This window comes from Nothobranchius furzeri, chromosome 1 (assembly GCF_043380555.1).
Source record: "Nothobranchius furzeri strain GRZ-AD chromosome 1, NfurGRZ-RIMD1, whole genome shotgun sequence".
In the NCBI taxonomy this organism is placed as follows: Eukaryota; Metazoa; Chordata; class Actinopteri; order Cyprinodontiformes; family Nothobranchiidae; genus Nothobranchius; species Nothobranchius furzeri.
In genome coordinates, this window is record NC_091741.1 from 83,292,921 (window position 1) to 83,305,915 (window position 12,995).

A 12,995-nucleotide genomic window follows, 5' to 3' on the forward strand; every position below is an offset into this window, starting at 1 on the left:
TGTCTCTCGTGAGCTGGAGGGATTTAACCAACGCTACTTTTTAGTATTTAAGCCTGTTGCTCATATGTTGTTGCAACAGAAACGCTCTTGAAAATAGAAAAAACACCAGCCTGCATTCAAAATTTGCTCTTTTTTTTACCTCAACAACTTTATCTTCCTTCTCTCTCTGCTCACGTATGTGTGTGTGTGTGTGTGTGTGTGTGTGTGTGTGTGTGTGTTTGCGGGTGTGTTTTGTTGCGCGTGTGCGCGCGCCACTCCCTCCCGCTCTGTCTCACGAAGCCTGCCACAGTTTACTCCCCCTTCACCCTCACACACTCGTTTCCCCTCTCAGTATGCGCGTGTGAACACACACACACACACACACACACACACACACACACACACACACACACACACACACACACACACACACACACACACACACACACACGCACGCACGCACGCACGCACGCGCACACACACACGCACAGATTCATTGCGCCCTTTGTGAACTTTATAAGTGACATGCAGCCTGTTAAGTTTTCCTCCATCCTCCATATTTTACAGGCTTGTTGAAACGTGAAGGCACCGCGCGCCACTTAAATAAATGTACCGTGTATTTACAGCCACATTACTACTGTGAGATGATTAGGTGACGTGGTTTATCTGACTCAATAATGTTTATTATCGTTATTATTATATATAGCATTTGTTCCTTTGAGCCAGAGAGCAACGGCGTGGGCTCTGAGCTCTTGCTGTGGAAAAAGGGGGGAGCTGTCATCAACAAGGCCAAATGTAAAGCAACTGTTGCTTTAGTGTTAAATTTAAAAGCACTGCTGATCTCTTCTGCTAGTGGCGCTCATGGAATGATAAATTACCTCTTCAAATATGGAAGGGGACTTCAAACGCCCCCATTTTATTATTCATGTTGTAATAAAAACAAACAGCATTACAAGTGTGAGTAATTTAATTCTATTTCCCATGTTGGTGGTGTGCTTCTGTTTTTTTCTTCTTCCTCAGATAAAATTTACCCTATTTAGAAAAAACCCACCAGACAATGCAACTTTTTGAGAGCTTGGTAAGCTTGAGACATTTTAAACGTTTATTTGACAGATGGGTTGAGCTAGTTTAATTAAATTTGACAAAGTTGTAATTAAATGTTTACCTCCTTTAATTCTAATTGCAATGGATGATTGATTTTGCATGCATATCATTGGTTGAGGTTAGTATATTAAAAGAAAAATTACAACACATAAACAAATTAAAAGGTTGAACAAGAGCAGGGATGCAACGTGATGCACAGGAGCAGGTTATTCTGCAGGACTGCCGTTTGCATAATTTGGTTATTTAAGTCATCTCTGCTGGGATTACCTCACAGGGCGTTTGGAACGCTCATTGGTTATAACATAATCTCCCTCCTACAGCGCATGCGCGTTACCTTAAAATATCAGAATATTTTAGTGTGAGTGCCTCCCTGACTGTATAGGCCCATGCTGTTGGAAAAGAGCAGAACATAACCTCCACCCTTATATGGTAAACAACTCCCATTTATCTGCTTGTTGTAACTAGGTGTGTTAGAGTCAGCAACATTACTTTGGTTCATCATTTGATTTTAAAATCAGCCAATGCATGATGGGTATTTTACTATAATAAAGTGCCTATTGCAGATTTTTCTGGCAGACAAGATGTGCTTTTTTCTTCTGTGCTGTCTGGCCTGCAGCCCACACTATGCTTGCCTGGCTCAGGCCACTAGTGCCATAGACAAGTGTGTGGACCTGAAGTTAACTCAATAATGACCAGACCAAAGTATAAATGTAGATCTCCCTTCATCTGCAGCCAGGTGACAGTTTAGTATTGTTTTAATGTATTTATAGAATTGTAAATGATTGTGTGTTTTATTTTTTATTTACTTTTATTTGGGTGCACAACACATGCACAGACGCAGAGCAGTGTGGTTTGTTGTTTTTGGTCTGGTTACCTACAGCTGAATGTAGCGCTTTGTGTAACATTACTCGATTAGAGATAAGACAATGAAATATTTTGCTTGATGATGTTGTTAAATTTGATGCATTCCTCATTTTGCTTTTTAAAAAATATCTGCGGCGCACAAAGGTTCAGCTCCTGGTTAACAATTGAGGAATTGTCCAGTAAAATATCCTCAAATTTTGCTGTTTTGTTTGAAAATTTAAGACAAATCGACGAGCGAACTCTTTTGCACATTCGTTGATTTAAAAAATATTTCACTTTTACAAAGTAAATATTTACCGGTATGATTATTTTTCTTAAACAGGTTTTTGTTTTAAGTGTAGCAGCTAATAATGGCTAAATTAATGCTGCTTTTTTATGCATTTGAACAGTTTTTACTGTTTTAATTTCAAAATTACTTTTAAAATCATCGCGCCGGCTTCGTAGAATTTTGAGTTGTGTGTGTTTACACCTGTCGACAAAAGTCTTCTTTATTCTGATTTAGCGTAATCTAAGATAGTCTTGGAGCCGTTTATGGGTCGGTATGAGTGAATAGTTTTTATTTACGTTTGGTTATTTGGTCAGTTGGGCCTTGAGCGACTGCACTTGGAATTTGCCTTCGTATGGCTGATGGAGAGAGCTAATTGACTTCTTGCTGTGATTTACTTGAGCAGCTGTCCCCAAATGGACTCATCCCAAACCTGTTAATTCATCTAAATTTCATAATGTGATGGCGACAAGGTGCACTGCCATCCCACATCAATTACAAGATCCCAGCTCACTAATGCAGGCACTCATTTAAACCCCAAAACACTGATTTATTACTGCAAAACGCACTTTTGAATGAGGACAACATTTAAATGTTTTTGTATAATAACAGAAAGCACACAACCTAAATATCATTTTGATGTATTTTAGAATATTAACAAACTTGAATATAATTTTGAGGATTTTTACTTTCGTTATAAAGTGGCATATAATTTGAATCATGAGTGTGGATTCGCTGCTGTTGTTTAGATAATTTTGTTTTTGTAAAATAAACACTTTCATTAACTTTGTGGTTTCAAAGTACATAATTTCACAATGTTTTAGTCTAATCTTGTGAAGGATTTTGGAGTTTTGGGGACTGGATACTTTACGGAGACTGGATTTGTGGTTGCTTTTATCTCTGCATTCCGGTTTTTGATATATTTTTGGGACAATTTCTTGTGAGGAAGACCTCGCAGATGTTTGCTGACATGTTTTGTCCCTGAGAGTGATGCATTTGTGTTCAACAGTCAGTAAAAATTGTGTGACTTGTTAAGCAGCCAAGATAAATGACCAGACTGGTGTAGCTGCAGGGTCTGGAGAGATTTAAAATGTCAAACTGTCGTTTCTTTTTCTAAATGAAGCTATTTCAGCTGGACATGAACATGCCTGACAAATGACTGGCTCTTAATGCAATCATTTATTTTTATTGTAATTAAATATAAACTATACACATTATTTTTAGACCTATTTATTACTATTTTACGGATTTGGAAAAAAAATTACAGAGTATTGTTCATTTTTATTGTAATTTTTAACAAACATTAGACAAATGGACTAATTCACACATTAAATGAGACTTAATGAAGTTAAAAGCTGTGACTACTTAGGATGTTTAAACATTAACATTTATTTTAGGACTTTAAAAAAAAGTCATTTAGATTTTAATGTGGTACAGTGTAGGATAGGCCCAGTTGTTGTGACTGTTTCTGCAGAGCTGAACCAAACAGCCTCATGGGATCAAAACTGTGGATTTACCCCCCCCCCCCCCCCTCTTCAACCCCCATTTTGCTGCAGATGAGGACCTTGATGCTCAGGCCTGCCAGTACTCCTGAGTGAACTGAACTTTTCAGTTTATTGGGCCTTCTGTCCTCAATTATTTTCAGAAATGCATCAGGCTAAAGGTTGGCTGAAATCAGCAATGACGGAATCAGGCCAATTGTGTGCCTGGCTGCTGTTTGTTGCATTTAATGGTAAATGGGTCCTTTATTTGCATGTCAGCAACTATTAGATTGTTTCAATTTATTTATGAAGGGAAAAAAGTTCAATTTCTGCTTCAGAGTGCCAGCTTTTAGAAGTAAGAGGGTTTTCCTCCCTAAACCTACATAAGCTGCAGCCCAGAGCCTACAGCCTCGTCCTGTGGATTTAAACAAAAAGTAACAGATGAAAGAACCTGACTAAAACTGGACGAAGTGGAGGAGAGTGCGCTGACAGAGGCTGAGCCATGGGAAGAGAGAGAGAGAGAGAGAGAGAGAGAGAGAGAGAGAGAGAGAGAGAGAGAGAGAGAGAGAGAGAGAGAGAGAGAGAGAGAGAGAGAGAGAGAGAGAGAGAGGCGAGCTGATGTGCAGAATTACGCACCATTCGGCTCCGTGTCCTCACAGCAGCGAAGTCAGAAAGTTTGTCTTATATGTATACAGCAGCGGAGCCGTGCAGCCTGTTACGTTTGTTTCACAACTGAAATTTTACGTCCCCCCCCCCCACACACACACCCTTTTACATGTGTGCCAGCCTTCAGGATGCACGGCGCACTTTTGAAGATTATTAATTTATTTATGGACTTAATGAGAAGTTTTATTTACAGAGATGGTTTACATTCGACTCTAAGGTATAAAATAGTACAGCCTGTTCTCCCAGATGACTCCGCTGTGAAAATTTAGCCTGAAAGAAATGTATTAAATAATAATAATAATAATAATAATAATAATAATAATAATAATAATAATAATAATAATAATAATAATAACCTACTTGTTGCTTAGTTAGTTAACTTTTTTACTCGGGAGATGACTTTTAAATCTGTTTGGCCTTAAAAAACAAACTATTTAACTTCAGTTATCTGTGCAGATAAATTATGCAAATAATAGATTTTTTTCTCCCACTGAAAAGTCAGTTAATTCGTTTCCTGTAACGTTCTGCGTTTTCAAGTGTTGCATTCTCTCCTAAAGCCAGTCTTGAGCATAATTGGCCGGAACACACCAGGACCGGGCTCTATTGTTCTTGCAAAGCAGGAGAAGTGGTTTTGGCAGGACCGCAGAGGAATAAAAAACACGCTGCAGATTGTGTCTGAATCCAGCCACTGATTTCTATACGGAAATATTAGTATTAAACATAAACCTGTGCGCTCGTTTCAGAGGCTCTAATGAGGAGGCAGCCTGAGTTACAGAGGCAGTGATATTAAGGAGTACTATCGCGGCACATTTCAAAGCGTTTTCTCTGCGATATTTGAAAACGGAGTCGTGCGGTGAACTTCTGCGTGTCCCTTTTAAAACAAACCCAGCGCCTGTCAGTCACAGCGCATTCCAACCAATCCCAAAGCTCCCTTTTTAAAAAGCACGTTTGCCTGCTGTGCTTTTATATTGCACCATGGCCTGTTTCGAAGCATTTTTACTACCACGGTTATTGCCACAAATCAAGAGGGCAAAGTGAACGGTATGGGACTCACACCAACTCTAACGAAATTCAGTCTGGTTCCTATTCTGCGATGTTCCCGGCCAAGAATTTTACATGCAGATGATGCCCAGCAAGGGGAAATGGGAAGAGCATTTCTAGGTGTATCCTGAATTGGTTTGATTTTGCAAACTCATAGCCAAACTCACAACAAAACATGACAAGCCTCTCGAGGTTTAGTGGCTGCCCTCTCTCTTGCGTCAACCCCGGGGAGAGCAATACTGAACCCAGCGTGGTGCTGCCACCTTTGGCAGGAGAGCACATGGGACACCCCACCGGCAGTTCCTTAAAACTCTGCCCCTCGCACACTTTGCGAGACTATGCCGAGACGAGGTCCAGTGCTTATGCTGACCACTCGGTTCCCAGTTTTTCAGACTCTGGATACCACAGCCCTGGGGGCATCATCATTGGAGCCAATCTTTCTGGAGCCGGCATGCCACCCGTCACTGATCAACTGGCATCAAGAGCTAACCAACATGGCGGGATTGGAAGGTATCGTGACTTTGCTGGCTGCAGAGACAACAGAAGCCATACTTTTTTCACAAGTTACCAGGAGCAGGCCCACGCCTCCGCCGACGCATCTCGAGACCTCACAGGCCAGATGATGCTGGGGCTGCCCAGCGACCTCCTCGCCCGGACTCACACTTATGGCCAAACCATCAGCCCCAAGGGAAACAGCCAGCAGCTCGTCACCCAGTTCCTGGGTCTCTACAAGCCCCTGAACATGGCAATTCAGCGCGGAGGAGCGGACGCTTTCCTCAGGTGCTCCAAGCAGGCGGTCAAGCACGAGCTGGTGTGCAGGTGGAGTGACGGCAAAGAGGGGCCCGGGAAGCTGCCCTGCTCCAGAGCCTTCGGGACCATGTATGAACTTGTCACCCATGTGACAGTGGAGCACGTCGGTGGAACTGAGCATTCTGAGTATGTGTGCCACTGGGAGGACTGTGCGAGGGACGGGAAGCCTTTCAAAGCCAAATACAAGCTGGTGAACCACGTTAGAGTCCACACAGGGGAGAAGCCTTTTCCCTGCCCCTTCCACGGCTGTGAGAAAGTTTTTGCAAGATCAGAAAATCTAAAGATTCACAAGAGGACTCACACAGGTCAGTTCACAATAATAATAATAATAATAATAATAATAATAATAATAATAATAATAATAATAATAATAATAATAATAATAATTATTATTATTATTATTATTATTATTATTATATTTAAATGTTTTAATGAAAATAAAATAATTTAAAAACTTTAATTATTGTTATTATTATTATTATTATTATTATTATTATTATTATTATTATTATTATTATTATCATTGTTATTATTGCTGCTATTATTACCAATAGTATGACCTATATATGCATACATTCCGTGTGAGGGATTTCATTTCGTGCTGATTTTTGCCATGGCCGTGGTAATAATTGATCTGCAGGAGAATAAACCGTGTCTAGTCCCCACGCAGGAGTCACAGATGAGAAGTAAAACAGCTGCAAGCATGCAGACAGCAGGCCTGGAGCTTTGGGTGCCTCCCTCACTTCATTCACTGAAATTATTAAATAATTCCCGGGACACCGGAGAGTCGTGACGTAGCCGTTACGCGCTCCCCCCCTCTGCCTCCCAGGGATTCTTCACCCTGCAGCTCCAAAACTCTAACAGAGCACGTCAGAGCCTGATAGAGTCATGATGAGTTTATACTTCTACTACTACTACTACTACTACTACTACTACTACTACTACTACTACTACTACTACTACTACTAACAACAACAACAACAACAACAACAACAACAACAACAACAACAACAACAACAATAATAATAATAATAATAATAATAATAATAATAATAATAATAACAATTTACATGACCATTCCATCTGAAAAAAATGTCACCACCAAGGAGCTTGAAAAGCTATCAAAGTGCAAGGACCTGGAAATAGAAGTCACATGAACGTGGGGGATGAAGACAACAGCAATACCCGTTGTCGTGGGCGCACTTGGCCTCATCAAGAAGGGTCTGGAGAAGAGAAAACAGATTCCTGGAAAACCAACAGTCCAAGAAATCCAGAAGATTGTTCTTCTCGGAAGTGCCCACATCATCAGAAGGACGCTTTCCATAAACTAACCCTGAAACTGCCTTAGAAGCATGGATTGATTCTGGCACTTCAGTGAAAGCATACAAATATACAAAATATAATAATAATAATAATAATAATAATAATAATAATAATAATAATAATAAACAGTTTATTTACTTTATAAAAAACCCAAATGAAGTTTTATTTAGCCCACTGCCATTTCACCCCTTACTTATTTGCGTCCTTTTAATGATTCGTGTGATGAAATATTGTACAATTATGTCATAAAATGCATTTTTAAACTTTGAAACTTGGCAACAACATGAGCAGCAATCAAGACTATTTCCTTCTTTATTCTATTTTAGTAATTTACCGTGCAGATGTATTTTATTCTTTTTTCCACAAATGTCATGTGTAGAGATTGGATGTGGCTTAATTGCAGTGAAAATTGGCCTTTAAATCAGAATTACTCTACCATAAAAACGAAAAGCAAAGACTGGACGGAAATATTATTCATTCTCTCTTTTATTTCTGGTGTGAATTGTTCCTCTAATGAAAGAAGAGACTCAACAGAGACCCCTAATGACATTTTTAAGCTTTTTAAAGCTGCACATGCGTGGTGTGCCTTTAAGATTCAACCCCCCATATATATATATATATATATATATATATATATATATATATATATATATATATATATATATATATATATATATATATATATATATATATATATATATATACACACATATATACGTATATATATATATATATATATATATATATATATATATATATATATATATATATATATATATATGTGTGTGTGTGTGTGTGTGTGTATTTGTTTAGAGTTTTTTTTATATAAACATGAAAACAAACAAAGATGTTATGAACAAGGACTGTTAAGGTTTTATTTAAAGCTTGTGGAGAAAACCAGCAGTTTTGCACCGTAAGAGTTCCAGCTTGAATTTAAACAAGTTTGTGGGTTGATGAGTTTAAGAGGGTTGCTGATTTAGTTCAAATGTTTTTGTCCCAAGTGAAATTCAACATCTAAGAATATCTTATTTGCTAAAATGTGTAACTTGAAACGTTTATAGCCTTATTTCTGCTTTTTAAATATGTGTTAGGGTCACCCACAGAAAAGTTAATTATGAATTATTTTATTCTGGACTAGAGCCACGGGGCCTGAATTCACCTGTGTAACTCGTCGTTATTTCTGTTTTTAGGTGAAAAACCTTTTAAATGTGAGTTCGAGGGCTGCAGCCGGAGATTTGCGAACAGCAGCGACAGGAAGAAGCACTCTCACGTGCACTCCAGTGACAAACCCTACATGTGCAAGGTCAGAGGCTGCGACAAGTGCTACACCCACCCGAGCTCTCTGCGAAAGCACATGAAGCTCCACTGCACCAAGGCCCACGTCGCCAAAGGTGGCGAAGCGCGTCCCGGTGACGAAGATGACCGGACCGCGGAGGGCAGGGCGACCCAGATCAGTCCCCCGCATCCACCCACCTCCACTCAGGATGTCCCCCTGTCCCCCGAGAGTCGAGACGACTCGACCCCGATGTCACGTTTCCATCACGCGTTTGACAGCAGCTTGGACTACTCCGCGCACAGGTCGCAGCCCCTCCTGGACCCTTTGCTGTTGCAGAGAGGCAGCTACAGGTCCCAGTCCTCCCAGTACCACTGCGGCCAAACGGGGCACAGTTTTGGCCAGACATCGCGGACTTTCCCTCCCTCCTCTCCCTTTCAGAAAAGCATCGTGAACGGATGGTACACGTGCCACAGCGGCGTGGACTCCTTCCCACCAAAGCAGTGCAACATCCCCACAATGTGAGGTCCTGCTTGGTGGGACAGAAACATCCAGCCTGAGACCCAGATGTTCTACAGATGTTCCCGTGTTTCTTTCTAATTTCCTGTGAATGTTGTAGGTTGTGATTCAGCCAAAATCTTGCTTTGCGCTGCGCAAATTGCGCAGCGTGGCATTTGTTGTTGTTGTTATTGTGAGGCCTGTTTGGTTCTGCTAACCTTTAAAGCAGCTTCTCACCGTGTTGCATAACGATTTAAAGCAGCCTGTCTATGAAAGATTGTTTAAAGCATATTTTAAATCCAAATCCTTATCAGCGTGTTCTTTTAATGGGAAATGAAAAAATGGGTGGATAAATAAATAAGTCTTGCAGAATGTAGCCCTCACTGTAGGGGTCTTTGTTCAATGTAAACTAGGTGTAGTGTATGTCGAGATGAATAGAAAATATATTCATGACTTATGTATGTCGCAAGATGAATAATTATCTGGAAGATCTTTCTCTCCACTCACATTTTGGAGATCTAACAAGCCTGCGTGGTGGGCCCGGAGCAGGATTTGACTGTAATTAAAGAACCGGCAGGCTCATTATTATTATTTCCTTCTTCCCTTGATTAAATTCAAATCTTCGCCCCTCTTTTTTCATTAAACATCCTTGTAATGTGTAATATATGTTTATTTCACATTTCTGTGCAGTAAAACCACAGTGTTCGTGTTAATGGTAAAACGTTTCATTAGAATACAGCTCCGCTGTACTGTACAATTAATTATGTACCTTATATTTTATTAAATTGTCTTCCCTTTGATCAGACGTGCGTGACATCACCAACTCAGTTTCTTCGATTCACACTTCTTTTTTATTTCTTAAAAAAAAAAAAGATTTTATTCGTTAAGTTTGCAAATCTCGTGCAGCTCGTGGACCCACCGCCTGGAAACATGTCCCACAGAGATCTTCTATATTCTTTATTAAAGGAATTTCAGTCAAATCACGTGTGCAACGTGAGAACTTAAATCAGCGAAAAAAAAACAAATTATCCTCTTGAAATGTGTCCTAATTCCACTATATATATATATATATATATATATATATATATATATATATATATATATATATATATATATACATACAGTATGTATGTATGTACATTACTGTTTTACCAAAAGAAAAAGAAATAGGTCACTCTGAAACGATGAAGACTCTTCCCTTTATGCCTGATTTAATTGTGTTTTTTCCTGCTCACCTTCTTATTGAACACGTGTTTATCGTGTAAGCTGCTTTAAAACAGAGTTTCCCCTTCTTTGAATCCATTAATAGTAAAATGTTTGACTCTCTTGGTTTCACTGACACAATTGTTTGCATAGATTTTGTTCCTCCTGGAGTTCAAACATCAGCAAACACCTCATTATTTTACAGGAATGAGACAAAAAAACTCCTTCTTTTCTTCCTGCAGAGCATGAATTCCTGGTGCAGACTTGTTCTCATTGAGATATGTTTGTTATTAGGTTGCTGTAAAATTACACCTCTACCTAAAAATAATCACAAATAACCCAGATCTTTAAAGATAATCTAATTAGAACAAGTTTTTTTTGTTGAAAACACTTTTTAACCTGTAAAATTCTTTAATGCAACATTTTTATTTATTTTGATGTGAAAGCAGATGGATAATTTCCAAGGTTTTAAATGAGTTTATTTAAAATTTGCAGTTGTAAATGATTGGGATGAACCATCCAGTGCAACATTGTTGTTCCTCTGGTGCTTTTATTTAAATATTATTTACAACCCAAGCAACAAAAACCCAGATGCTTTTTGTGAATAAAGTGTATAAAGAAAATGACATAATTTTGCTCTGCTTATTACATTTCTGAGCTCAACAGAAATAAATCACACTCACGTGTTTACAGTATCTGGAGATGCTGTCTATGATTAACTTGTTTATGCATTCTCTGTGCTGTACGTTGCCCGTCGTTCTCACAGGGATGCATCTTTTGGGAAGTCAGATATTTTTGATGATGTGTTTTGCACCCCCCCCCCCCCCCCCTTGCAAAATTTCTTGAGGTTTATTTTTAGTTTTTACTTTCCACCAGGGGTTTCCTTCCTTTTTTTTTAAAGGGAGCCATCCACATGGCACTGAATCTCAGTTTCAACACCATCAGTTAGAGCATTTCAGATCTGCCTTTTGAGTGGTGACTTGACACTTTTGTGAGTGCTACATAATGTGATTAAAAGTAATATTAATGGAAATGAGGTTTTTAAAACTGCTATGATATGGCCTGAGATCTTTTAAGTGGATGGTTTGAAATTTTTAAACTGTGAAGGGCTCTTTTTCTCAAGCAAACTGGGGCAAACTTGGATAGCTTGGATCAGTATACTTTAATGGTGTGATAACTGCAATTTATAAGGTCACTCTCACTGCATTCTAATCAATAGCTTGCATCAAAGGTGTTGCTTTACTTTTTAAAAAAGAAATCTTTCAGCACTGAAATTTAACTTTTAATTTAAACCCCAAAAGCTCTCATTTTTACCCCCCCCCTCCCCCCCCAGTGGATTTACTGGTATTTGAGCTGATCTTGGATATTTTGGGCTGAAAACAACGTAGTTCTTGTGCCACGCGAGGACACAAACTGAAACGTTAAACATCAAAGCCGTCGCTCTGTACTCTGACCAACCTGTGGTTCCATAAACACTGAATCTTACCCAACCCTTCCTCCCCAGCAATCACAACTGATTAGACCTCCACATACAGTTTGCCACTTGTTTGCCACCATCTTTACTTTTGCGCTCTGCCTAGCAACAAGTGCAGGCGCCATTTTGGCTGGTGTACACATCAGCTTGATAGTTTTGGAAACCTTCTGTGCTGCGGTTGGGCCACAGTTGGTTTCAGGCGAGTACCAGAGGGGGTGAGTGGCTTTTTCACACCAGCTTTTTGCTTTTATGCATCATCATAACCGAATATGACACCTCACGTACTTACAGTGCGCTGCTCCCACACCTTACAGACAGTTATCTGAAAAGGCTGTGTCAGCACCGACTCCAAATGACCCAGTGCCATTTTAATTGGATCTCTAGCTTTGTCCTGAACCTCCCCAGGTCAACTCAAAGGTGTTTTTTCTTCTTTTTATCAACACTACCGCAGCCCCTCCCTTCTTCTATTTTTTTTAGCCAGATCTTCTTGTTCTTCTTTTTCATCAACCTTTATCCCTGCAGCTTCTGGCTACCTTCACCCTCTGTGACTCCTTCGTGATTGCCCCCTAATCTCTGCCAGTGTGATTCCAAGGTAAGTAGGAATCCTCTGCAGGATTCTCCCTTAAGACAAGCACGAATCCTCAACTCATTCGTTTACTTACACTTCCTCACTCCTCTCAAAACATCACATAGATGCAGCTACACTCGTGCGAGTTTCTGTCTCTAATTTCCTTTTCCAGTTGACGAATGGTCGGTCACACGGAGATTTGACATCTCAGACACCAGCAAGACAAAGAAAACATAAGGAGGCCACCTATAACAAAGTCAAATACCTGATTAAATAAAATAAAACCATGAAATGTGCAGCTCACGTTATGCTTTTCTGTGAGGTGATCTGTTTGTGTTTATTTACCAGCTTTGATGAGCTCATAAAGCAGCATCAGCTGCAGTGCTGTCATGTTAAACAATGCAATCACAATTTTATATACGTGTTTAGAGAAATCTAGTCCCTGG

The 12,995-nt window shown here is 39.6% G+C and overlaps 1 protein-coding gene across 1 annotated transcript; it reads left to right on the top strand.

The window, feature by feature from the left end:
• The first annotated feature begins 5,130 nt into the window (after positions 1-5,130).
• On the top strand, positions 5,131-11,138 carry zic6 (zic family member 6). The gene is made up of 2 exons (XM_015949189.3): positions 5,131-6,515; positions 8,724-11,138. The coding sequence occupies exons 1-2, from the start codon at positions 5,576-5,578 to the stop codon at positions 9,329-9,331; spliced, it is 1,548 nt and encodes a 515-aa protein (XP_015804675.1). The 5' UTR covers positions 5,131-5,575; the 3' UTR covers positions 9,332-11,138.
• The last annotated feature ends 1,857 nt before the right edge of the window (positions 11,139-12,995 follow it).